At 47.6% G+C, this 27878-nt stretch overlaps 1 protein-coding gene across 1 annotated transcript in view; it reads right to left on the bottom strand.

The window, feature by feature from the left end:
• Window positions 1-27878, bottom strand: part of LOC113407202 (retinal-specific phospholipid-transporting ATPase ABCA4-like) — a 113130-nt gene that overhangs the window by 14238 nt on the left and 71014 nt on the right. The window contains exons 25-37 of the mRNA XM_026655362.1: window positions 27382-27587; window positions 26904-26952; window positions 23372-23616; window positions 22772-22896; window positions 21244-21342; window positions 19706-19895; window positions 19068-19162; window positions 17142-17174; window positions 11933-12038; window positions 11743-11817; window positions 10296-10465; window positions 9236-9413; window positions 7010-7125 (exon numbers count right to left, since the gene is read on the bottom strand). Of these exons, the coding sequence (XP_026511147.1) occupies window positions 7010-7125; window positions 9236-9413; window positions 10296-10465; window positions 11743-11817; window positions 11933-12038; window positions 17142-17174; window positions 19068-19162; window positions 19706-19895; window positions 21244-21342; window positions 22772-22896; window positions 23372-23616; window positions 26904-26952; window positions 27382-27587 (1687 nt within the window). The remainder of the gene's footprint in view (window positions 1-7009; window positions 7126-9235; window positions 9414-10295; window positions 10466-11742; window positions 11818-11932; window positions 12039-17141; window positions 17175-19067; window positions 19163-19705; window positions 19896-21243; window positions 21343-22771; window positions 22897-23371; window positions 23617-26903; window positions 26953-27381; window positions 27588-27878) is intronic.

The following is a 27878-nucleotide window of genomic DNA, read 5'->3' as shown; positions in this document are numbered from 1 at the left end:
GTTGGACCAGCACAAGGGTCTCTGTGTAGTTGGTAGACCGGGACAGAAGCAGGAGCCAGGAGGCCCTGTTACAGAGTAACACAAGTTTCCAATTGTTTGTGTTCGCAGTAATGATTTAACTCAAATGCAATTACTGGCAATAAGTATGCTATTAGATCATATAGTAACACTTCAGTTTGCATGATAAAAGGGAGCATTGAGTGCTCTCTAATTACATGGTAGTCCTGGGCAGTGGGTGATCCCCTGCTTTGGAGAGGCTGGCCCCGTCCCTTCCTCCCGAGGCCCTGCCCCACACACACCGGAGCCCCAACCCCCCTTAACAGGAAGAGCCCTGAGGGCCCCCTACCCCCTGTGACCGGAGGACCCCCAGCCATATTGGGCCAAGCTGCCAGCCTGGCCCCAGCGCTGGCCCGAGTCCCCCTCCCCCAAGTGCAGGCCGAGCTGGTGCCCCCCCTCCCTCAGCCGAGCTGCCACCGCGCATCCCTCAGCCGAGCTGCCAGCCCCTCCGAGTGCTGGGCCACTGGTCCAGGCCGAGCGGAGCGCCGGCCCGGCCCCAGCACCATGTGTTCATGATTTCCCCCACTGTCTGGGCGTCTGGCCTCAGCCAGGGGGTGGCCTAGTCCATTAACTTTTGGGCAAATGCCCAGGGCTGCAACCCCCACGTCCACCTTGCTGACCGGAATGTCTGGCGATACTTCTCCACGGACAGCCCCACCTGATGTAGGATGGCTAGGGTTACCATATTTTGAGTGTCCAAAAAGAGGACACTCCACGGGCCCCAGCCACGCCCACGCCCCAACTCCGCCCCTTCCCCAAAGTCCCCGCCCCAACTCCGCCCCCTCCCCTGCTTCCCGCGAACATTTGATTCGCGGGAAGCCTGAAGCAGGCAGCAGGTAAGCTGGGGGGAGTGGGGGGAGGAGGCGCGGCCCAGTCTGGCCCCCCCAACGGAGCGGCTCCCTCCGGTGGCCGGCCCCGGTGTCTCCAGCCTGGCTCGGCTCGGGCCCTGGTGTGCTGGCCCCGGGCCAGCCCCTGGCCGAGCACCCTCGGCCCAGCACTGCCGGCCCCCGGCCCAGCACCCCCAGCCCAGCACCGCCCGGCCCGGCCGCCAGCCCTGGCCCGGACCCCGGCCCAGCACCCGGCGGCGCCGGATTTTCCCGGACATGTTCGGCTTTTTGGGATTTCCCCCCGGACGGCGATTTGAGTCCCAAAAAGCCGGACATGTCCGGGAAAATCCGGACGTATGGTAACCCTACACTGAAAGTTTGCTTTATGGACTTGGCGTAGAAATTAGTCTCCAGGAGGTAATATGTCTCAATGAGGACCCCTTTAACCAAGAAGGAGTTGTCACCCTCCCTAGTCAGTCAGCCAGGTAATGCAAGGTTCTATTGTCTATCCTTGCCACATCACAGTACAGTCAATGGAAAACCATCAGAAACAATGAAACAATCAAACCACTTAAAGGTAGAAAAAAACCTCTGCATCCAAGTCAGGGTTCGCCCTGCCTGTGAACAGAAACAAAGGACTTTCTTCACTAAAACAGTGTGGGGAAAGACACTTTGGATCCATTCACTGTGGAAACCCTTAAAGGGCAGGGGGCTTTCATGAATATTTGGATACTGATTATTGAGAAACCAGCCAGCTCTGCAAAGTACTGAACTTTGGGGGAAATCTACTTTATTACACTGGTCTACAATTTTTGAGAAGTCGTCTGCTTCAGAGATAAAATGTGCTATTTATTATGTATTTTGATGTGCTGAATTCAAATATGACAATTAAAACAACTGATTGGCTACTGTTTCTAAGATATTTAGGTTTTTACATTTTATGTCTATGTATATTGTGTAGATAGTAGAGTTTTAATCATAAGTTGTAAACCTAGGTCTTTTCATGTGTTTATGGTTGCTTTACATGATAATATTTCACCTGTCCTGTTTATGTAACACTTTAAAAATCAGCAAAAGGGTTATATAAATAAAATTTATTATGAAACAAAAGGCAAAAAACTACTATGTACATAGTTTAGGCCTATTCAGTGTCTACTCAGCACTTCTTGGCTTGTCTCTTGTATTCATTAAATGGAGCATCTCTTGTCACTGTCCAGCAATAGTCTGCAAGCACTGATGGGCTCCATTTGCCCTGATAGCGTTTCTCCATTGTTGCAATGTCCTGGTGAAATCGCTCACCATGCTCGTCGCTCACTGCTCCGCAGTTCGGTGGAAAAAAATCTAGATGAGAGTGCAAAAAATGTATCTTTAGTGACATGTTGCAACCAAGGCTTTTGTATGCCTTGAGGAGATTTTCCACCAACAACCTGTAGTTGTCTGCCTTGTTGTTTCCGAGAAAATTTATTGCTACTAACTGGAAGGCTTTCCATGCCGTCTTTTCCTTGCCACGCAGTGCATGGTCAAATGCATCATCTCGAAGAAGTTCACAAATCTGAGGACCAATAAAGACACCTTCCTTTATCTTAGCTTCACTTAACCTTGGAAATTTTCCACGGAGGTACTTGAAAGCTGCTTGTGTTTTGTCAATGGCCTTGACAAAGTTCTTCATCAGACCCAGCTTGATGTGTAAGGGTGGTAACAAAATCTTCCTTGATTCAACAAGTGGTGGATGCTGAACACTTTTCTTCCCAGGCTCCAATGACTGTCGGAGTGGCCAATCTTTCTTGATGTAGTGGGAATCTCTTGCACGACCATCCCATTCGCAGAGAAAACAGCAGTACTTTGTGTAACCAGTCTGCAGACCAAGCAAGAGAGCAACAACCTTCAAATCGCCACAAAGCTGCCACTGATGTTGGTCATAGTTTATGCACTGCAAAAGTTGTTTCATGTTGTCATAGGTTTCCTTCATATGGACTGCATGACCAACTGGAATTGATGTCAAAACATTGCCATTATGCAGTAAAACAGCTTTTAAGACTTGTCTTCGATGAATCAATGAACAGTCTCCACTCATCTGGATTGTGAACGATGTTGAGGGCTGCCATCACACCATCGATGTTGTTGCAGGCTACAAGATCACCTTCTACGAAGAAGAATGGGACAAGATCCTTTTGACGGTCATGGAACATGGAAACCCTAACATCACCTGCCAGGAGATTCCACTGCTGTAGTCTGGAGCCCAACAGCTCTGCCTTACTCTTGGGTAGTTCCAAATCCCTGACAAGGTCATTCAGTTCACCTTGTGTTATGAGGTATGGTTCAGAGGAGGAGGATGGGAGAAAATGGGGGTCCTGTGACATTGATGGTTCAGGACCAGAAGTTTCATCCTCTTCCTCTTCCTCGTCTGACTCAAGTGAGAATGATTCTGGTGCATCAGGAACCGGCAGTCCTTCTCCGTGGGGTACTGGGCGTATAGCTGATGGAATGTTTGGATAATGCACAGTCCACTTTTTCTTCTTTGACACACCTTTCCCAACTGGAGGCACCATGCAGAAGTAACAATTGCTGGTATGATCTGTTGGCTCTCTCCAAATCATTGGCACTGCAAAAGGCATAGGTTTCCTTTTCCTGTTCAACCACTGGCGAAGATTTGTTGCACAAGTGTTGCAGCATATGTGTGGGGCCCACCTCTTGTCCTGATCTCCAATTTTGCAGCCAAAATAAAGGTGATAGGCTTTCTTAACCATAGTGGTTATACTGCGCTTTTGTGATGCAAAAGTCACTTCACCACAAACATAGCAGAAGTTATCTGCACTGTTCACACAAGTACGAGGCATCTCTGCTCACTTTGGCTAAACAGAAATGTGTCCCTTTGCAAAATCAAAGACTGACAATAAGAGAGCACGACACTGTATGATTTCTAGAGCTGATATAGGGCAATTTGTTCAGCAGAGTGATGTAAGCTTCGTTATGATTGAATCATCCATGACTTCTAGGAATATCATGATGCAATTCATATCATGGATGATGCAATACCAGCTTCAGATTGCATCATTCATTGTTTTGCCTAAAAAGCAAGTACTGTCCAAACCCAGTCATAGATTTATTCATAGATCCAGTCAAAGATGTATTTTAGTCATTTCTGGTTTAAATTGAGATCCCTTCCCTTTATAACTCACTTATCCTCCGCCATTCCCAAGTCAAGGGTCGTATATACTGACCCAATAGCATATCTTGAAAACTAGAGCCAATCAACAATTTTAAGCATCATTTTCGTTCTCAGTGACCCAGAATTAGTAAAGTTTGACTACATTTATTTCAGAAGCATTTTGGCTGTAGAGCAGTGTTATATTGGATAGGTAACTATTGATAAATGTAGCTCTAGCTTCCTGTTTTATATTGTAAACACTTGTTTCCCCCCCACTCTCTCTTGTTTCTAGTTCAATCTTTATTCTTTCTTAAACAAACCTACTTTTGTTTTATTATAAGTGCTCACAAGTGCTGTATGGTTTACAGGAGTGGTGGTTTAAGGACAAACTGGTAAATTGAGGTACACTGCACTTTTGGGTGCAGAGAATCTGGAATTTCTGGGAGTAGTCAATGTCAAGGGCTGGATATCACTGCAGAATGATTCAAAGGGATTTGGGGTGCTGTTAACCTGCCTGGCAAAGGAAGGGCTGGCATAAGCCCAGGGGAGCGTGCCTGAGTGGCAGAAGGGATGACAGTGTTAGGGAGGAGAAAACATCCACTACCACACAAAAGACTCCTTCTTGTTAGAGATGGGGGTAAGAAGATGACTGAGGGCAGGTCTACACTTAAACTGCTGCATTGGTGCAGCTCCACCGATGCACATGCGCCGCTGTAGCACACGTGAAGATGCTCATGCCGACAGGAGAACTTCTCCCATCTGCATAGTTAATCCTTCCCCCCCCCCAAGAGGCAATAGCTGTGTCAATGGGAGAAGCTCTCCTGTTGAAATATCGTCTGTACAGGGGGATAGGTTGGTATAACTGCATTGCTCAGGGGGTGTGGATTTTTCACACCCCTGAGTGATACAGATCTGTAGAGTAGACCTGGCCTCAGAGCCCTGAGCACCCAAAGAACTGTCACACTATATCGGGTGTTGATTCAGCCGCACAACAACAGTATGCTTCTTGAACATACTGATAATGTTGGGCAGCAAACAGTCTGACAAGGAGAAGCTGCAGTGACAACAGTGCTGAATTCCTCCAAACGGTGTCATACATTTCTGGTATGTACAAACTGGGGGCTAAGTAGATGACACAATTTCACAACAAAGTTTCACAACAAGTTTCACAACAAACTTCACAATTTGCTGCTAAAAGAAAATCACAAGATGATGCAGTGAGGATCGTGCACTAGCTCTTGCCTCTGAAGACCTATTTAAAACCTGGCTGTGGTCACAAGTGGAAATTTAAAATGACTCACATGGGATGCTTTTTGGCAAACATTTCTTCATTTTTACAGATGCTTTTAAAATAACAGAAACACACTCCTTTTAATATAGTACATTCTTATGCCTGTAAAATTCCTCTGACTATTCTGATTAAATGCTTTTAGGTGTCTTTAGCTAGTGACCTCACTTCTTAGTGATTGCACTATTGTAACTTTGAAAAAGCATGGGGAAGTGACTAGAAATAAAACAGTAGCAGTCACTTATATAACATTTTTCATCTTCAAGTACTTTGCAGACACTAAATGATGCTCAGCAGTTGCATAATGCCTTCCATCCAAAGTGCTTGACAAACTTTAGGGCATTAAAGGTGACCTCTAAAGAAAAAGCAAAATTGGATTTCTGCCCATTCTAGGCTCCTTTGTGGTTTATAAAGAGGGCCTGGAAGGCCCTGTGTTTAAAGATAAAAAGCTGCTTGTTGTTTTACATTAGTAATTCAGATCTTGTCTGATCTATTTTATGTAGAGGACACTATGGACAGCTGCAGAACTAGTAGGACTGTGATGTTAAAAGTGAACCCTGACTAACTGAGAGGGGAAGTGAATTGTATTCAGTCTTGTAAAAAATCTTTTTGCCAACACTTATTCAACTGAATTGTTTAAACGGCTGGAAGAAATGGTCTGTTTGTTAAAGATTGAATACATTCCACCCCTTCAGTTAGAGGCTGAAAAAGTTGACACTAGATATTTAAGATTGCCAACAAGTACCTCAGCTAAACCTCAGGTAACAAGATCTGATATTTCTGGCATTTCTAGGGGTAAAAAACAAACAAAATATATGGGTTTAAAAAAAACAAACCCAAACATTTAGACCTTTATCCATCAGAAGGCAGCAGAACAACACACAAGTCCAATTTCACCTTTAAGACTCTGAACACCTTTGTGAGGTAGGTAAACATTAGTACACCCATTTCACAGCATATGGCAGAACTGGGGAACAGAATCCTTGTGTCAGCCTACAATTGTAGCCTGTGTCTCTTTAGTACCTAGCTCTTATACAGGACTTTTCATCCATAGAGCTCAAAGCACTTTACAAAGGAGGGTCAGTATACTTATGCATTTTACAGATAGATAAACCAAGGCACAGAGAGATGAAATGTTCACTAAGTTCACCCTAGTGAACAGAGCAACTATTATGCCTGGATTTCTTGAGTACCAGTTCAGTACTCTACCCACTAAGCTATACTGCCTCCTTTGTCTTTGTCTGTGGTTGCATACTGTCTAGCAAAATGGAGCCCCAATTCGGATGGGGACCTTTGTGCCCTACTATAATAATGACTATTACTAATAATTAGCCATAAAAAGTTCCTTCCCTCCAAATCCTGTCCAGCCCAATTGGCTAGTTAATTAAGTCTCAAAACATCCCTGTGAGATAGTAAATAAATATAATGTCCTGGCTTTACAGATGGGAAAACTGAGGCAAAGGGGTTAAGTGTCTTGCTCACGGCCATACAGTGAGTTGTTGTTGGAGCTGGGATTAGAACCAAGGAGTTCCTGGTTCCCAGTGCTCTGTTGTGCCCACTAGATTATACCTCTTTAAAACTAGACTCTCACTACCAAGCTAAGCAACCTGAAATTTGTTTCTAACATGAAAATAAAGATCACTGCCTGCTTAATGGACTCTACATGAATAAATTGCGTGGAAGACTTACCCATACAGAAGTAGCAATGCAATAAGTACAGGGAGATTGCTTGGAGACGTGTACGCTTTCTTTTCGAATCCAATGAATATACCCACAACCATACCAGCACTCACTGTGTAATTCACCTGTCACAGCAAAGGAAGAAGTGTGATGTGTAAGCCCTGTAGAGCTGCAAACATTCCCAGACCTACTGGTCTGCTCCAAAATGGTTTTAAATTGATGGGCATTGGAAATAATGGGTTAGATCATGCTTTTAGCTGGCAGGCAGCCCATCAGAAGGGGCAGTTTGTAAGTGATCTACATGGAGGCACCATGCCTCAAAGAGGCACAACTCCTCCTCCCCAGTTGTCCATGGTATTGGTGTGTGGGGAAGAGAAGTACTCTGCAACAGCTCTTTCTGTGGGCATGTTTACGCTACAAAATTAAGTTGACTTAGGTTAAGTCGACCTACAGCCACTGCAGTAATTAAATCGGCTCTGTGTGTCCACTCTATGCTCCTTCCATCGGCAGTGCGCTTCCTCACCAGGAGTGCCTATACCGACTGACGTGGGGTATTGTGGGGAGCTGACAGCCGGAGTCCCACAGGTCGATGTAGTTATGTCAACGCAGTATCCGTGTGGACACTATTGTTTACATTGTCTGTTGCTGCCTTTGACAGCCAGGCGGAGGGACTCTGGCTGTAACCCCCAGGGCAGCGGGGCTCCTCTGTAGGGTAGACCAGGCCCGAGAGACCCTCATTCCTACTCATGCGCCCTCATGTCTGTGTTTGGACAGGGACACAATGTAACCCAATGCAAAGTACAAGAATTCCTCAGGATTCCCTAACAATCCCTTGCTTGGTTTCCTTATCTTCCTACATAGCAGGTTCCTAGGACACTAAATTTGTCCAGGGTAGTGGTGATGTCATGCTATTTGGGGAACAACAGAAATCTAACTGCACTTCATAGATTTATATTTCCAGCCTGGGCTGGCAGGATGAGGACTGTAAACTCTAACGTATGTAACAGATACATATATGTAAGGTATTGGGGCAATAGAAACACAGATAAATCAGATTAAAAGAACAGTTCTTGTTGGCCTCACTCCACTAAGTTGAACTGCTGCTATATACAGATAGGAGGATAAAGTGACAGCAAGCTCAGCCATTCCCCTGCCCAATATTTATGTTTATTACTTTAGTAATACTATATGACCAGAATGATCAAAGGTTCATTAGCCACAGGGAAAGGCATTTTTATAGCATAAGAAGCACTAGCTAATATGTCTAGAACATTCTTCCAAGTGCTACGACAAACAACTCTACTCGCAATTATTTTAAAAGTTGATGGAACGCTAGCATGACTGTCTGTTTCAGTATGGTGTACAAAATCCAGACCATCTACTTTTTCCCCCTCATACACTAAATTACTGCCCTCTACACCCTTCCTGTGAGGTCCTACCTGAACCCCTGAGGATCCCTTCAATTGCTCATGTTTTACACACCCTGTGGACCCAATCCTAATGTACTCTCTTCTTTTTAAATGAGAAGGGCTGGAACAGGGCTACTTCTGGAGTCCACTATCACTTAAGCCTGAATTACACTTAAAAATTGGATCCACCTAGCTGTGTTGCTCGGGGCTGTAAAAAATTTCTCACCCTGACTGCTGTAGTTAAGTTGCCCCTAACCCCTGGTGTAGACACGGCTAGACTGATTGAAGAATCCTTCCAACGACCTAGCTACCACCTCTTGGAGAGCTGGATTAACTACATCGATGGAAAATACCCTTCCATCAATGTTGGAAGCATCTACACTATGGTACTACAGCGGCACAGCTGCAGCAGTGTAGACATAGCCTAAGTCAGTCAGAGAAGTTGTTCCCTCCTGGCCTGGGAAGTGAAAGCCAGGCGCTCAGCACAGCTGTAAACTAGCCCAAGTGACTGTGTTATTCTATATTGCAACAATACAATATAATGATATGTACAGCAAGATACAATTGTATGCACTGGAAATCCATGAGGTTAGATCACTTCTGGCTTCATCAGCTGAACAACGAACCGTGCATCGGACTTGATTTAGTCATTTGAAATGAATTAGGAACCAGTAAGGTGCTTACTATAAGCTACCCAGGGAATGTTTTAAGAAATGAATAGTTTGCTGTGCTTGGGATCTACCTCACTAAACAGGTCTACAAGTTCCAAGCTAAACCAAACGCAGGAATAGCTCCAGACAAAGTGCTCCAACTAGCAGTCACTCACTATGTCCCAAATGAAATTGGTTAGCCAGTAAACAGCAGGGCTAACACCACTGACAAATTGGAGGTGCTTGGCCTTTGTCACCCGTTCTTGGATCAGATACAAAACAAAACTGGCTGGGATGAAGGACATGGCAAAAATCACACAGATGGCGACAACAGCATCCACCGAAGTGGTCAGCCTGCAACAAAGCAGAGGAGGGAGGACCATATGAGCAAGAGTGAAAGTAATTCGCAATGCCACTAGAGAGCTCTGAGCCAGCACAAGCAGGTACAACCCATACTAGCTAACACCATCAGGAAATCCTTGAAAACTACAGGCCGTTTTAACATCCAGCCGTAACAAGGGTATTTTGTAAATGAAGGATTATTCAGACGTTGGGAATTTGTTAGTATATTCTGGGTGTTAAGTTCAGGGTTGTAACTAACAAGTACACACACAGATCAATCTGTTCCCTGAACACCCACATGACACTCACTCCCTTCAAGGCAGCTGGGCTGTTACAGACAGTACTGTCACTCAGGTGCAGCCAGACAGAGACATTCAGCAATGTGGGTTAATAAAAGACCCAATACAAGGAATATGCACAGCTGTGAAAATGCCATGGTGTGAGAGCTCCTTGGGCTGGGGACCATGTTTGACTGTGTGTCATGTATAGCACCAAGTACCTGTGGGCACCTAAGAGCCAAATTATGATGCCTTTACTCTGGCTTTTCTGATACATGGCACAGGTGTGTCTACACCCATAGTTATGTTACCAATGGAGATAGCCTGTAGGTGGAATGGGAGAGTCTCTCTGCAAGGAACAGTAATGAACTAATCTCACAGGCAAAGAACACAGAAGAGATTTTATACCTAACTTCTGACTATGATAATTGATATTGAAGAAAAGGGTCCCTGTGCAAATGGCACATAAAAACATACGCCCTGAATTAAAGTATACCACTCAAGCTTCATCGTGGTGTTTGAGCTCTCAGGGAGGAAGCGGGGGGTGGGAATAGGCTGAATGGAGAGGAAGAGAAATAAATGTGTGAAAGGATCCAGGGAAACAACTGCAGCTTACACAGTGACTTCTGAGAGCTGCTCCTTGGTGAGGTTCAGAGGATGATTTATTGCAGTGATCCCATATTCCTCAGGAGCTTGGCCTTGCCGCAGATTGGCTCTCAGGACTGCATTGTTGGCTACATTGAGAAAGCTTACCATGGCGTGCCAGCCTTTATTGTTAAACCACACCTATGAGAGCCAGAAAGCAAAAGTGTATTAAGCAGCCTGCACTACTAACACAGAGCAGCAGGAGGCCACATGGCTGCCTTTTGTTTACTTCTCCGATGGGAAATGTCAGCAGGAACGTGCACAGCTCTGAGGGTTTGTTAGATACCTGAAGTGACCCAGCAGGGGGAGCCCACACACTGTATTTTAGGGAGATCATTCCAAAACAGTGTTTTTTAAACAGCTTTCCAACAATGGGGCAATGGATTTTACAAAGTCACCTTTCTAACACCTGAAAGATATTCTTCAAAAGTGTATAGAATGGCAACAGGATAACAAAACAAAATAGAAAACTACTACGTTAAACATCACTTTGAATGTATCAGTGTGTCCAGTATAATTACTTATAAGAAACAGACATTACAGAGTCAAGGTGGGTGAGGTAATATCTTTTATTGGACCAACTTCTGTTGGTGAGACACACAAGCTTTTGAGCTTACACAGAGCTCTTCTTCAGATCTGAGAAACTTACTCAGAGCAGTGGCATTGGAACAATTTTTATAGTGGGGGTGCTGAAACCTGTATATGATGGAAACCATTTAAAACCAGGGGGTGCTGCCACACACCTAATTCCAGCACCCCTGACTCAGGGCATGTCTACACTTACGGTGCTACAGCAGGGCAGTGCAGTGAAGACGCTCTATGCCGACGGAGAGAGCTCTCCTGTCAGCATTAAAAAACCACCTCCATGAGCGGCAGAAGCTATGTTCACAGGAGCAGCTCTCCTGCTACATAGCGCTGTGCACACTCGCATCGTACACACTAGCGCTTATGCTGGTGTAACTTGTGTCTCTTGGGGGGTGGAATATTCATAGCCTCAGAGTGTCACAGCTTAATACAAGGTGGATTAGGTTGTTTAGCTTAAGTAGTTAGCATGTATTTCAAGGCACCATTCAAGGTGAAGAGGTCCCTGGAAATATGTATTAACTACTTATGCTAAACAACCTGTTCAACTTTGTAGTTAGCTGTGACACTCTGAATAAATACATTTCCCAGACCTGAAGAAGAGCTCTGTATAAGCTTGAAAGCTTGTCTCTCTTAGCAAAGAAGTTGGTCCAATAAAAAATATTACCTCACCCACCCTGTCTCTCTAATATCCTAGAACCGACACAACTACAACACTGCATACCTAACGGACATAACATTTAAACTCTCTTTTTAGCTACGGACAACAATGTTCTTACAGATTGGAATCTGGCTCCAAAACAGCAGTCTGTTTCCAGACTATCCTCCCCACATACCTTAATGTTGTCTTCAGTTTCCATGTATTTAAGGAAATTAGACATTTCTTTAGCAACAGACATTGAGGCTTGACCCTAAAAGTCAAGAAAACAAAGTCTAAAATCAGCCAGCAGAATGGGATTTTGGTGCTACATATTTGCAACATTTGTTTGCTGTATTTTAATAAACAGACAAAACATTCCTGCTTACCCCTGTTATATTCATCATTTGGCCAAGGTCTCTCAAAAAATCAACAATTTGATCTCCAGTGACATGAAGGACTGGGAGTTTTCCTCCAATGGAAATTCCTCCATACCTGGCAGAAGAGCATACTCGTATCAATCACTTATATTATATATCCAAATCTCTCTAATCAACAGAAATACTAAAAGCTGCCTTAGGGCTTGTCTATACTTAGCCGCTAGTTCGGCGGCTGGAAATCGAACTTCCTGGTTCGATTTATCGCGTCTGGTCTGGACGCGATAAATCGAACCAGGAAGTGCTCGCCGTCGACTGCGGTACTCCAGCTCAACGAGAGGAGTACCGCGGAGTCGACGGGGAGCCTGCCTGCCGCGTGTGGACCGCGTCTGAACCGCGGTAAGTTCGAAATAAGGTATGTCGACTTCAGCTACGTTATTCACGTAGCTGAATTTGCGTACCTTACTTCGACTTGGGGGGTTAGTGTAGACCAGGCCTTAGTAAATGTTTGCTTTAGATACATAATTTATGTGCAACAGTCTCCATTCACTAACAAACCACGTAGCTCTTAGAAGTTTTGCAAGTATGTCTACACTGACAGAGTTAAATTGCCGGCAGTTACAGTGCCGCTCAGAGAGCGCTGAACGAAACCGTTGTTGCGTGTTCACACTGTCAGCTGCCTACGCAATAGTGTGTTCACACTTGCGGCACTTGCATTGGTATTCGGAGAGGTGGACTCTTGGCAGCTATACCACAGAGCATCTCTTCCTCTTCTGCTGCTAGGAGTTGTGGGAAGGCGGAGGGAGCCCTGGGGCATCCTGGGTCCTGTCCCAATGTCCCATGATTCATTGCTTCGCATCCCAGCTATCCCTGTGCTTCCGTCTGCATTTGACACCATCTTTCAACGGTTTGTGTATTGTGCGCCCTGCCTCTTTCGGGCTGCAGGAATGGATCCCGAGCTGCTGACCAGTATGCTGCTCGCTCTGACCAACACATCACGAGTGGCAGTGCAGTTATTCCTTAAACTACAAAGGCAAGAGGAGTGTGACATTGATCTCGCCACGCATGGTAGCTACGACACAAGATTGCTTGTGGCATTCACGGAGGTGCTGACCACAGTGGAACGCCGTTTTTGGGCTCGGGAAACAAGCACTGAGTGGTGGGATCACATCATCTGGGATGCATGTCTGGGATGACGAGCAGTGGCTGCAGAACTTTTGGATGAGGAAAGCCACATTCGTGGGACTGTGTGATGAGCTCGCCCTAGCCCTGCGGCACAAGGACACGAGAATGAGAGTTGCCCTGTCGTTGGAGAAGCGCATGGCGATTGCACAGTGAAAGCTGGCTACTCCAGACTGCTACCGATTGGTCGCTAACCAGTTCGGAGTGGGAAAGTCAACTGTTGGACTCGTGTTGACGGAAGCGTACATGGCCATTAATCGCATCCTGCTCCCAAAGACCGTGACTCTGGGCAACGTGCGTGACATTGTGGATGGTTTTGCATAAATGGGCTTCCCTAACTGCGGAGGGGCGATAGATGGCACCAGTTCTGGCACCAGACCACCTAGCCACCGAGTACATTAATTGCAAGAGGTATTTCTCAATGGTTCTCCAGGCGCTTGTGGATCACCGTGGGTGTTTCACAGACATTAACACAGGCTGGTCTGGAAAGGTGCATGACGCATGCATCTTTCAGAACACTGGCCTCTTCAGGAAGCTAAAAGCAGGGACTTTCTTCCCAGACCAGAACATCACCGTAGGGGAAGTCGAAATGCCCATTGTGATCCTGGGAGACCCTGCCTACCCCGTAATGCCACAGCTTATGAAGCCATACACAGGGAACCTTGACAGCAGCAAGGAGCGGTTCAACAACAGGCTGAGCAAGTGCAGAATGACTGTGGAGTGTGCTTTTGGCCATTTAAAGGTCCGATGGCACTGCCTATATGGGAGGCTGGACCTGGCCGATGACAATATTCCTATGCTTATAACCGTGTGCTGTACGTTCCATAATATTTGTGACGAGAAGGGTGAAAGCTTCACTCAGGGCTGGACCACTGAGCTCAGTGCCTGGAGGCTGAATATGAACAGCCAAAGACCAGGGCTATTAGAGGGGCGCAGTTCGGGGCCATAAGGATCAGGGATGCCTTGAGGCAGCAATTTGAAGCTGAAGTCACTAATATTTGTTGCTATGCGCGGGAGTGCAGTGCTTGTAATGCTAGGAGGTGATTGTGATTGGTGCAGATGATGCACTATGAAGGTTTAAGAAAATGTCCTGTTGCTTTGCAGGGCTCTGTTTGCTTTCAACTAATGGAATGAGATTGCTTTCAAACCAAAACAATTCTTTTATTACAAAACAACAACCGGAGGAGAGAGACAAACAAAAAAAACCACTTCAGCACTGTGGGGGATGGGGGGAAGGGAGGGTCCTAGGAGGAGGTGGGGTTCCGGGATGGTTAAAGATTTGTGTATGTCCAGGTATCATATGCAACCTTGTGCTTTGGAGTACAGTGCAGTGGATACTGTACTTCAGCAGGGCTAAACTGCAGAGGGACGGGTGTTGAGTGCAGTGGGTACTGGGAGTCCCCAGGGCTGGACTGTGATGGGGCAGGAGTGGAATGCAGCGGGTAGAGACTGGAGCCAGGAGGTTGATAACAGCGTGTTGGCGGTGTCTGGGGAGGCGCATGGGAAAGAGTTTCGTGACCGACTGCAGGAGAGGGCAGGCGTGGAGCTGCTTGGTTTGCAGTGCTAGTAGCGGCTGGAGCATGTCCACTTGGACCTCTATAATGTTTAAGAGCTGCTCCGTGACTTCATTCTGGCATGCTGCATTCTCCTTTCGGTCCCTCTTCTTGCTGTCTCGCAACTCCTTCAGTTCTTGTTTTTTGGCCGCGTAGCGCATCATAACATCCCGCAGAAAGTCCTCTTTAGTTCTTCTTGGCCGCTTTCTAATTCTGTGCAGCCGTTCAGCCCGCGATAACAAAGAGGGAGGCTGGGCTCTCAGGGTCATCTCTGTGAAGTTAAAATGCAATATTTTACAGAAGCAGTATTGTTTGCCACACAGAGACCACTGATTCAGTGATTTAAAACACAGCCACTATTTACACACCTATCACTAACCAGCTGCCCCCGAAAATGGTGAGTAACCGCAGGGGAAATCAGTGTTCCAGGACTGTACAGTACACTGTGCACGTGGCTCTTGGGGACAGCCAGCACTGGGGGGGGGTGGCCTTATAATCATTACTGTCCCCACATTTTCCACAGGCTGTGTTCATTATGGAAGATATCTCGCTGCTGAGGCTGAGCAGATAATCAAGGGAGGGTCTTCTCCAAGACTGCGGCTTCCACCCTGGCCCTTATGTGGCTTGCCTGTGTGCAGCAATGGTCCTCCCCCGTCCCCCGCCCAGTGACGGCAGAGTGGCATGGGAAAGTTACCCTTAATGGGGCAAGAAACAGCAGCTCTGCCAAAGAACTTGCGGCAGCGGATTGCCCCGTATCTCCATGAGAGTTTCATGGAGATCTCTGAGGCAGATTTCCATGAAGTGAAGCAGTCAATCAACACCCTATTCCGCTGCTCAGACTAGGCATGTGATGGTACGCGCATCATACAGACACAAGCCTGCTTTCTGCAACCCTCCTGACCCCAACAACTCGCTTCAGCGATTCCCAAAATCAAAGCCACTTACCAGGGGCCTCCTCTCCTGTTTGTGCTTTGCCAAGCTCCGACAGCTGTGACTGGCTAGCCTCCTCTGGGGTAGAAAAGAGCTCCTGGCTGCATCCTCTGCCTCTGGGTCCCCCTCCCCTTCCACATCCTTGTCCAAGATTTCCTCCTCCTGGCTCGGTCCACTCTCGACTGGCACGCGAGCCACCAAAGTATCCACAGAGGTCTTCGCAATGGAGGTGGGGTTGCCACCGAGTATCACATCCAGCTCTTTGGAGAACTGGCAGCTCATGGGCACAGCATCAGAGCAGTGGTTTGCCTCCTGCCCCTTGTGGTAGGCGTTCCGCAGCTCCTTCACTTTGACCCTGCACTGCAGTGTGTCCCGGTCATGGCCCCTTTCTGTCATGCTTCGTGAAATCTGTCCATAGGTATCACAATTCCTATGGCTGGAGCGCAGCTGGGACAGGACAGCCTCCTCTCCCCAAATGCTGATGAGGTCCAGCAGCTCGGCATTGCTCCAAGTGGGGGATTGCCTGGTGCGTGGAGCAGGTATGGTGACCTGGAAAGATGCGCTGGGACTACTGCATGTGTCACCAAGCAAATAGGAAGGGGGCTTTCAAAATTCCCAAGGAATTTAAGGGGTGGGGCTCACAGTTGGTCACCTGAGGGCAGGGCTGTAGAGTTCAAACCGATGACCAGAGAGGGACACCTCCCCGAGGTCAATCGCAGCACTGTAATAAACCAGGGTGTCTACACTGGCACCACGGCGCTGTAGCCCCGGCGCAGAAAGCTGTACGCCTCTCGTTGGGGTGGTTTTTTTACAGCACTACAACTGCGCAGTTTCTGCGCACCAAGTGGCTTGGCAGTGTGTACACCACAGGAGTTACAGCGCTCAAAGCGGCTTTACTGCGCAGAAACTTACCAGTGTAGATAAAACCATATTGATTTTAAAGTGATGGGATTATTCTAACAAACACAGTTAAAAAAGGATAGTGATTTGGACCTTGTGAAATCTACAGATCAAAACAATTTACAATCTTGACCATTTCAATTCTGGCTCCTCCCCTTTTCTTAGACATCATAACCCAACTGCATGGATACCTGAAGCACCTGATTACCTACTGTTTTCTTAACACCTCATTAATACTTAGTGCAAGGGAGCATCTCAAGCATTCATGAGGTGTTAATGAGAGAAACAATAGGTGGATAGGATGAGAAAAAGTCAGAGCAGGGAAATGGAATGGGAACACTCTGAGTCAGAGACATGAGATTACAGCTGACCAGGGAGAAAATGAAGCTGGTGCTGGTTTCATTGTGTGCCTTGGGCCTTCACAGCTGCTGGGGACAGCTCCAGTTGAATACAATAATGTGGCTGTCAATTCCCCAATGACCTCCATCCCTATCTCACGCAGCATACTAGTTTCTGTAGCCACCCCTTTGTCTTACCCTATGCTATCTGCCACAATTCACCTCTCCCATTCAGGGAAACATTTTTAGGTTCCAAAGTTAAACAGAAAATCACTGCTTTGTTTATTTACCACTGTAGTTGATAAAACAGTTTCCTACCTTTGCTCATTAACCCAGTATTTACTCTTCAAACTGCAACAGAAAAGGAGATTATGAAGTGTTTCAGATCAAACTAAGGGCACGTCTACACTGCATTTTGGAGGGAGCGAGAGGGAGCCTCTCAGCCTGGCTGACTGACTCCGGCTAGCAGGGCTTGCACTAGTGCTCTAAAAACAGCTGTACAGACAGCGCCTTGAAGCTGCGGCTGGGGCTGGAGCCTAGGGAGAGGGACAGGCTTCAGAGCCCGAGGTCCAGCTCGTGTTGCATCTTCAAAGCTCTGTCTGTTCAGCTATTTTTAGAGCACTTAGCATGAGCTCCATTAGCCCCAGTCTGTTGACCAGTAGTGGGAGGCTTGTTCCAAAACGTTGCGGACACATACCCTAAATGGCTTGTTCTGGCTCAGATGAACATTAAGCATGTACTTAAGCGCTCTGCTGAACTGAGGCCTCTACAGGCATACTGAGTGTTGATGACACGGAGATGGGGATTTATCATCAGGAGTCCATAAAGTTTCTGGAGTGGGCTTTTTGCTTTTTTATTGCTGCCAAGCTTCCTACCAGGATAAGGGCCAGAAGAGGGAAGAATTGAGACAGAGCATCTCCAAATTAAGCAGAGGTGAGCAAAAGATTTGTAAGGTCACACACAGCGGTGCTGTTCTAGCTCTGTCTTGAATCAACATCAAAATGGTTTATACCAACACATCACAAGAGTTCATGGTGTCTCCTAAGGAGGGTAGGTGCTAGTGAGAAAACAATACCTTAGGATAGTTAACCTCCAGGACATTTCAAGCAGTGCAGCGAGTACTGGAAAGGTAGCACAGACTGAACTCGGATCTTGGGGTATGTCTGTGCCGCAATAAGAGACTTGCGGCACGACTGCAGCTGGCCTGCGTCAGCTGATTCAAGCTCATGGGGCTCAGTCTGTGGCACTATAAAAACTGCAGTGTAGATATTTGGGCTCGGGGTGAACAGCTACACTGCAATTTTTAGCCTCACAGTCTGAGCCCCATGAGCCCAACTCAGCTGACCCAGGCTCTGACACTCAGTGCCACAGGTTTTTTATTGCAGTGTAGACATATCCTTGGAGTCAGGTACTCTTGGGTTATGTCTACACTGCAATGTAAGCCCAGGGTTAGTAGAACTCAAGTTAGCAGACCCTGGGTTTGTTAACCTAGGGCTTAAGCGTCTACACTCATTCATAACCCCAGGTTAGGAACTGTTGAACCCTGGGTCTCCAGCGTCTACACTACATTATGTGGGTCCGAGTCCAACCACCCATATCCCATGTCTTCCTAGTGCCCTCCCAAAATGTGATCACTCTACCCCTTTGTTTGTGGTGCAGTGTGGGAAAACTTGACTGTCCAGAGGACAAAAAAAAGTCAGAGGACGTCAAGAGCACAAGTCCAGTGGGGCTGAGTCCACACTGCAAAGCAATAGGGCTTGAACCCTGGATCCTGGCTTGACTCAGGCTTGGACCCTCCACCCCCATGGTATCCTGGGATCTGGGTTAGCACGATGTGTGTGTAGATGGAAAGGGGTAGGGGGGTAGATTTGAGCTTGAGTTTGAAAGGCTTACACTGCAGTGTATATGTACCCTTGAAGTCTAAGGCCAGATCTGCCTCTAGGGGCTTGTCCACACACAAAAGTTGTGCTGGTCTGGCCATACAGGTATAGTTAAAGCACTACAAGCTGCTTAGGGTGGATGCAGTTATACTGGTATACAAGTGCTTATATTGGTACAGTTTAATCCCACCCAGGAAGGATAGTAATCCTTACCCACCTCCCAGGGCTGGTGAGGGTTAATGTCTGTACACTGTGAGCAAATAAAGTGCTATGTCATATTACTGCTACTGAGGATATCACAAATGTGTATTCTATGTGGAATGTGACAAGCAAATAGAAACCTCTCAGCGAGAATGATCCCTACCTTTCTCTGATCAGACTGGGATAAGTTTTCACCAGGAAATCAGAAATGTTTCTGTGGGTGAGATCTTGAAGAATTTCTGTGCTGCGCTGCACGCTCTGAGAGGCAAAGAAAATCCAACCAATTACAGCAAACCAACCAGTTACAGTCCCTAAACCCATCAAGTGGGTGTTTGTCCGTAAAAACCACACAATTGGTTTCAGTTCACAGGATCTCACCTGAAAAGTAACTTTTATCCACCTTTGATTTGTGTGGATTCCCAACACCATTGAAACCAAAAAGTTCCACCTGCGTTTGAGTCAAGTCTGTGCTTCACTGGGTTTGAGTGGAAATCATGTGAAAGTTCCACAGAAGTCTGCAAGGCTTGAAACAAGCCATCCTGGATTCACTCTGAAACTTTACCTGCTTGCTAACTCTATCCAGTCATCCAGAATCCAGGCTCAGACCAGGAGAAAATGTATTTCCCATCTCTTCCATACCCAGCAGTTTTGTTTATTAAATGATTCTCACACACACACATATTTTGCTTTATAAGCACTTTCTTCCCTACAAATACAGACAGCGTAGTTTATTTATCACATAATCCCATCCCCCCACTGACTGGGGCTACTTTAGAGGCGTACGTGGCCGTTGCATGGTACCTGTGGGGGAGGAAGGCCTCCAGCTCCCGCGGGGCATTCCGGGAGCATAGTGAGCTTCTTGCGAGTGCTGCACTTGCAGGAGGGAGAAGGGTCATCAGGGCTCCATTTGTGGGTCAGAAACAGGTTGGTTATGTTAGGAGGAATAGGTGGTATGCTCCAGGCAGTTGTCATATTACTGCATGGGTAGTCCCTGTACAGAGGAACACAGTATCTCTTAACAGTGCCGTCACATAGCTCACCAGAGCTCATAAACACATGAAAAAATGCTGCTGTAGTTGAGATGTTTGCTCCTTTTGCATTCCCCCCCCCCCCGCAGTGTGTCATTACCAATGAGAAGAGTGTCAGAGAACCTCAGAGTGCTTGATAAACACCCGTGACTCAAACACCACACCTGTGAGGTTATTGTCCCTATTTTGCAGGCAGGGAAACGAGGAACAGTGAGGTTAAGTGATTTGCCCATTGGCACACATTAAGTCTGTGGCAGAGCCAAGATTTTAACCCTTTTCTCCTAGCTCTCTATTCTGAGACCATCCTTCCTCTCTCATCACACTGTACCTTCCCATCCATCCTCAATGCTTAGAGCTGCATCTTGTTCTCATTTAGGCCATACCTACATCACAGGGACCATAGCGGCTTAACCATGGCCCTGTAGCTAGGCAGCCTACAGCAGCGGAAGGGGTAGGAACATCAACTCCCCAAATGATGGTAGTTAGGTCAACAGAAGCATTCTTCTGTCAGCCAAGCTGCGTCTCCACCAGAGGATAGGTCAGCACAGCTACAGCATGCAGGGGTGTGGATTTTTCAGATCTCCTTAACACAGCTGCTATATTGACCTTAAGTCCTGCTACATTATATAGAGGAAAGGAGATGAAACAGGAGCCACCGATGGGCTGGCAACATCCAGAGGAGAAAGGAATCAGGAGTGGGGCAGCAGGAATCAGGAGTGGGGCAGCAGTGAGGGGGTGTAGGCAACAGGGACACATATGCAGGGGTGTAGGAGGAAGAACAGAAAGGGTGGGAGAGGGAGAAGAATTTAAGAGCCAAGGCACAGCGTGTGACTGACATTTTTATCAGAGCAAACAGTTAAAAATTACCAGTTATTTCCCTAATAGTTACTTTTCCACTTAAGTAATTGCTGTAGCCATGGGGATAACATGCTATTGTGAAGGAGAGCCTGAGGGAAAAGGCTCCAGGCCATGGAAAATTGGAGGGGGGCAGGCCATGGTAAATAGGAAGGGAGATCTGGAAATTCTGGCTTTATTTTATTGCTCTACAAATGGAAATTTTCATGTTTAATTCTTCATGCATATGACTGAGGTTCTACATGGAATTGCCTTTGCTGTCTTCGATCTATAAATATATAACTTAGCCTGACTGCATTATTTTCTCACTATTTGTTGTCATCTCCAAACATCAGTGCCTGCACGTGTTTCAGTGAAAAGCTAGCCCACATCACTCTCAGTGTGGTAACCGCATCCCACTGGTTATATCTTACAAGAGATGATTTCTACTTCAAGAGAGAATATCCAGTGACTTACCGAAGAGGCTCTTCCTTCATGCAGCGATTTCCAAATCCTGGCTTATTCAAGAAGGCATCAGTGAAGGAAACCATCTGCTCACTCCCAGGCCGCTCATTGCTAAGGAGATTGCACAAGATTTGCTGTATAAAAACCTGTCAGACTACAGAAGTAGAATACACAAAACCAGCTGGTGACAGCATCACACAGGTAAACACATAGCTTCATCTAGGCAGAGTCCCCTCAGGTGCCGATAATCTAGTCTCTTTAATAGGATAAAGTCCACAAACCTTAGAAAGATTCCAAGAGGGCTTAAAGGACAAAGCAATGGCCATTTTCTCCTGAGATCAAAGCACCCATTTTAACAAACTTAATACAAATACACACTCCCCTTTGTAAGCTTGGAATCATCACACTCCTGAGTGAACGCTGATCTTCATCTCAGACCCACCCAGCATAAACTGTCATACTGGAACTCAGCAAACACAGAGAAATCATAGGACAAGTATCACATCCCCTCTTTTTAATAGGATGAGGGCTGAGGCCAAAGAAAGAATTCTAACCATGTCAACAAAGTGTCTAATAACACTAGCTTACTGTCGGTGCCAGGTGCTATCTACCAGTGATTTTCAAACTGTGCTCCGCCCACCACTGGGGGATCAGTTGAGCTACTTTGTACAAACACTTCACAATCATTATAGCCTTCAAGTGCTGATGCTTCCTGATGGTTACAGTCCAGCCCGGGACTCTTACGGTTTCCAGATGCATTTTTCACCTGATAAACTAAAAACAAAAGTGTTTCTCTGCACCCCGCACAATGCATGCTTTTTATCTTTGCCAGGTGTTTCTTTGGTGTAAATTCAATTGTGATCATATCTGTGGACAGCACAAAGGGTAGTAAATGCACAGGAAGTCACAGGCAAACTGCAAAGTGACCTAGAGGTTCGGCAGGTAATGAACAGAGTTTGAGTACTGACAAATGTAAAATCTTATGCCCAGGAGATGGAAAACAGCAGCTACCAAAATGGGAGGGACACAGCCAAGCAGCAGCAGCACCCCTCACATCAAAGCAAGTTTACTTTCATCTTCTCTTTAACACTGTATAAACAGACAGTACATATAAACAAGTATAACAACCCCCACCGCACGTCATCAGCAGATTTTGAAGCTGCAACCCTCAGCACCAAAGCACAGATCTACCACTGGAGCTAAAGGAACAATTCCATAACCTGTTGGAAGTTGTAGGCTTTGGTACTCCAATTGGACCAGGTACTAGAGGGGAACACGACACTTTAAATACAAACACTATATTTGGCACATGGAGGTTGGGAGATAGGCCATTCACAATATGAAAACGTTTGAGAACCATTCTTTTGCAGTCAGACAATGGGCTGGATTCTCCACTCATGCCAATGTCATGCTAATTAACTATTCTGGGATGAGTGAGAGGGGAATCAGGCCCACGAAGCAGCAGATGTAACCCAGCAGTCCTAAATGCTACGGAGGAAAGGGGATAGGAGATCTACTTTAAAAAAAAGATTCCTCTGACCTGAAGAAAGTAATCTGGTGTCCATAGATCCAAGGATGTAGTATTAAGCTGGGATATTCTCCAAAGGGAGGGATAATAACTGTAAGTATTAGAGCTAACAATACAAAAGTAGCCGGGAGAACAATCTGCAGGGAACAGGAAAAACATCATAATGTGCAGTAACATTTGTGTACAGCTCTGTAAAGCTCAGAACACACGTACACAAAGGGGGGACAGCAATAGCACATGGATCAGACCTACTTCTGTTCTCAGGCACCACCATTTCATTCCCAGCACTACCAGCAACCAGAGTTGCCATAGTGTTGGTTTTTATCAACATGGACTATATCAGGGACAGTCTCAATCAAAGCAAAAAATTTTGGAGGAGGCAAATTGCAGAGAGAAAGAGAGAGAGAGAGGGGAGGGAGGCTATAGCGTGTGCATGTGTGCTTGAGTGTGGGATGCAGAGCAGCTGGGATATTAATTGGAACAGCCGTCACAAGGACATTGGTACCCGCAATCATCACCACCCTTGCTTTTGCTGGAGGTATCCCTGTGGCCACTAGTGCTGAGGACTCTTTAGGGAAGACTCAGTGACAGTGATGAAGGAACGAGTGGTACCTGAGCAAGGAAGTCCTTACGGCTACGGGTAGCATGGTGGAACCGTTTGATGAGCAGTGCTTTGATTTGCTGATGGACAAGCTGAGAACCTTTATTCTGCCGGGACCCTTTGCCTTCTTTGCCATCCCCTGTTCGGCCTGCAGGTGTTCGAGAGGCTCCATTGGTCGCCAAAGGGGGTTGTTCAGCCTTCTCTTTCTGCTCAAGGCAGGTTTTTCTGAGAGTGGAGCCATTTTCTTGAGCACCTCCTAGGTTTTGGGAATTGAAGTGATCATGTGCATTACTCCTTAGGAGGAGGGGCTGAGAGGCTATTTCAACCTTGTTCATCACTGCTGAGTAAGCTTCCTTAGACGTTTAGCCCTGGTGGAAGCAGATTTTCCCAAACCTATATATTCCTGGCAACTACATTGTTTTGCATTACAACCACTGCAATGCTTCTTTATCAACTGGTCCTGTTGGTATCCAGGAAAGTGGGCGGGCAAAGCCCACTGCTAAAGGACCTCCCCCCAGCCTAAGGGGAGGATCCACAGGTCCGTGATACCAAATAATTGCAGGGGACAACTAATGAGATAACAAGAACGGGAGTGAGGTCACAGGGCTAAACGAAGGGAACCTGATGGGGACACCAAGCAGAGAACCCCGGACAGCGCCCACTGCTCCTCGAAGGCATCAAGGGAGCCAGCAGACACCGCCCAGAGGAATGAATGGACAGAGGAGTGGAAATAGGCCCCACAGTTGCAGGAAACCCCATCGGCCAACCTCCTCTCCCTGGTTCTGTAGATGGCCATTTTGACCAGGGCTAGGAGGAGGTTGACAAGGAGGTCCCGCGACTTTGTGGGGCCACAGATGGGGAGTGCGTAGATGAACAGGTGAGGGTAAAAGTGCAACCAAAAACGTAATAATATATCCAAGAGAAGCCGGAATAGGGGCTGCAACCTAGCGCATTCCAGGTATACGTGCGCCAGAGTCTCCCTCACGCCGCAAAAGGGGCAGGTGTCCGGAAGGGGAGTGAACCGCGCCAAGTACACACCCGTGCTCATGGCTCCGTGAAGGATCTGCCAGTTGACATCCCCGGTGGGCCTCAGGACCAGGGTGGAGTATAGGCTGGCCCACCGGGGCTCCTCACCCTCCAGAGGTGGCAGAAGGTCCCGCCACTTCGTGTCGGGGCGGGATGCGATGGTGAGGACATGAAGGGTGTGGAGCACGAGCATGTACAAATGTTTTTGTGGCGCAGTCTGGAACTGGACTGGCTGCAACTCGTGTAGCCGGCTCACGGTAAAGGGGTGGGGTTGCCTGGTAGGTCCACGGGGCAGGGGCCCGATGAAAAGGTCAGGAGGACCTGGGGTGGAGGGTGGGCGGGGCATGCCCTCTCGCAGGACCCGGTAGAGGAAGACCCGAGCAGTGGGTGGTAAAGTGGCCCTCACCTCCTGAAGTACGCGCCGGGGAGTACAAGGTCTGGAGAGCCCCATGCGCCGAGCGAGTGTCAGGGGATCCAGCCAGTCTCCCCGGTCGTAGTCCAGGAGGTCTCCGACTCTGGTGACTTCTGCCAGGACCAACCTCTGGCGCACTGAGGGGGACTCCGCCACCTGCACATGGAGCTGGGGGTTGTGTAGCAGGGGCTCCACGAGGAGATCCGCCCCCTCGGCGGCCACCACGGACCTGGTGGCCGAAACCAGTTTCCAGGTCCGGAGAAAGTCCTGGTAGAAGACCGGCAGCCCAGAGAGGTCTCGCGGAAGACCGCTCCGATGGAGATAAAGGAGCTGCCGGTCGTATCGGAGCCCTCGGAGGCAGCGGAGGAAGGCATGCGCCAGTACGCTCCACGCCAGACTACCTGCACCATAAAGGAGCCTCTGCAGGGCCTGGAGGTGGAAGAAGTGGACCTGAGTGCGCAGGCACTTCAGGCCCTGTCCTCCCTTTTCCAGGTAGGTAGAGAACCCCTGCAGAGATCTAGTGCAGTCCTGGCCAAAAGAACTCCAGAACCGACTTCCGGAGGTTGGCCAGGAAATCCGGGGCCGGGACCAGGGTGTTGAGCCAGTGCCAGAGCATGGACAGGACTAGCTGATTGAGCATCAGTGCCTTCCCTTGAAGGGAGAGACACCGGAGTAGTCCTGTCCATCTCCGGAGTCGCTCTACCACCCTGTCCTCTAAACCTTGCCAGTTCTCTAGCGGAGACAGATGCATGGCAGAAAGGTAAACGCCAAGATAGAGCAGCGGACCCGCGCTCCACCGGATGGCCTGAAGCACGGGTGGGAGGGAGCTCGCCTGCCACCCATCCCCAACCACCAGGCCAGAGCTCTTGATCCAGTTGACCTGGGCGGAGGAGGCCGCCGAGTAGACGGCCTGGCAAGCCTCCACCCGCACCAAGTCGCCCAGGTCCTGGACCACAAGGAGCACGTCGTCAGCATACGCCGACAGGACCACCCACAGCTCTGGCTCCCACAGCACCAACCCCGTCAGCCTCCGGCGGCGAAGACAGAGGAAGGGTTTGATCACCAGGGCGTACAGCTGGCCCGAGAGAGGGCACCCCGCCGTACTCCCCGCCCAAAGCTGACCAGCTCGGTCAGGGTCCAGTTGAGCCTGACCAGACACTCCGCAGAGGCGTACAGCACCTGGAGAAAGCCCACGAACTGGGACCTGAAGCCGAACACCCGCAGAGTGCTCAGGAGATACCTGTCGTCCATCCTGTCGAACGCCTTCTCCTGATCCAGGGACAGAAGGGCGAACGACAGACCATCCCTACACCCGAGCTCCAAGAGATCCCGGACCAAATAGAAATTATCAAAGATGGTACAGCCCGGGATGGTGTAGGTCTGGTCTGGATAGACCACGTCCACCAGCACGGACCCCAGCCGCAGCGAGATTGCATTTGCTATGACTTTATAGTCCATGCTGAGGAGCGAGACGGGACGCCAATTCTGAAGGTCGTGGGGGTCCCCCTTCTTTGGGAGCAAGGCGAGCACGGCTCGCCTGCTCAACAGGGGGAGGACCCGCTCTCCAAGGACTCGGCCCAGACGGTGAGAAGGTCCGGGCCGAGGACATCCCAGAACACACAGTAGAACCCCACCGTCAGCCCGTCCATGCCCGGAGATTTATTGGTGGGCATGCAGCGGAGGGCTTCCAAGAACTCGGCCAGAGTGAGAGGCAGCTCTATCAACTGGTACCAGGCAGGCTGGCTACTGCAGCATTAATCCTCTATTCCATTCCCTTTTTCCAACACTATGGATGAGTTAATCAACTCTGTGGTGAACATACTGACAGACAGCAGAGTGCTGAATGCCAAAACCACTTATACTTTAGAGACTTGAGGATGGATTTTGATGTATATAATTAACGATCTGATCCAGCAGAAATGGAAATCCGACTTGTATTGACTTCTCGGATAATGGATCAAGCCCAAAAACAGCATCACTTGCTGACCAGCTATATAATGAAATGAAAGACATATGGGACTGGAAGCTGCTATTCTCGTTCTTAATAGGCTATCACAGAATGCCCAAGAAAAGAGCATCAGACGTTGAATATCATGGATATCTACCTGCATTCTGTGATCCAGGGTCAGCATCTGCTGTGACCTTCAGGAAAACCTGCCAAAGACATGCACACCTCTTGGTTAGCAACACCTTTGGAGTCATCCTGCTTGTGAGACACTAGACATCATCCTCTAAAATGACATTTGCAAATAACTCTGGGTACTGCTGCTAACTACAGAATCAAAGATCCGCTAGGAAACAGCTTGGGAAGCAAAATGGTGTGGGGAGCCGAGAAACCGACAATAAAAGAGAGGAACATTTGAGGCTAATAAGTCATGGTCCATTTGTAAACAGATCTGATGGGCATCCAGGTTTGAATTATTTCTGAATTCCCATCTTTAAAGATCTGCTGTGTGTGTTACAATGGACATTACTGGTTTATGCTAGGTTTTGAGGGGATTATTATGGCTCCATGTTTTGGAACTCAAGTTCTCCCAAAAGGATTTCTGGAAGGACTGAGAAATATTTCAAAGCATCCATTACCTCTTCAAGGGGAGTATCCGAAATCCCAAAACTGCTGAGTCCCAGGTCAGCCAGGGTTTCTTCCAATTCTCTGAAGAGACTGGCATAAGCTCGCTGTTTAAAATCTTTACTGGGCAAAAGGTAGATGAGTTCTTGACCAATACTTTCAATTAACTTTGCTTCTGGAACATGATGATGAATTAGTTCTGTAAGCTCATTCACATCCCCTGTAAAGAGTCAGAACAGTGTTCAGAAAATGAATATTTAAGTATTCTGGGAATGCTTCCAAAGGCTGTGTTGACATAAGTTGGGAAGGACTCACATATATCTCTGTTAATATGCTACTAGACTGGACTGGATCCTTGTCAGCTATGACTTTTGAACTGTGTAGCAGGAAATGATTTAAGGCCCATCAACACCATGATTGACTTTCAGAAGCATCTACTAAAGTGCTCCCAAGAGTGAGAAAAACTGAAGAGGTGCTCACAGAAAGATTCTGTTTGCTGCACTTTAAAGAT

Source organism: Terrapene carolina, unplaced genomic scaffold, assembly GCF_002925995.2.
Source record: "Terrapene carolina triunguis isolate 2854851 unplaced genomic scaffold, T_m_triunguis-2.0 Scaffold210, whole genome shotgun sequence".
Classification (NCBI taxonomy): domain Eukaryota; kingdom Metazoa; phylum Chordata; order Testudines; family Emydidae; genus Terrapene; species Terrapene triunguis.
This window is presented reverse-complemented; position numbering and strand designations above follow the sequence as displayed.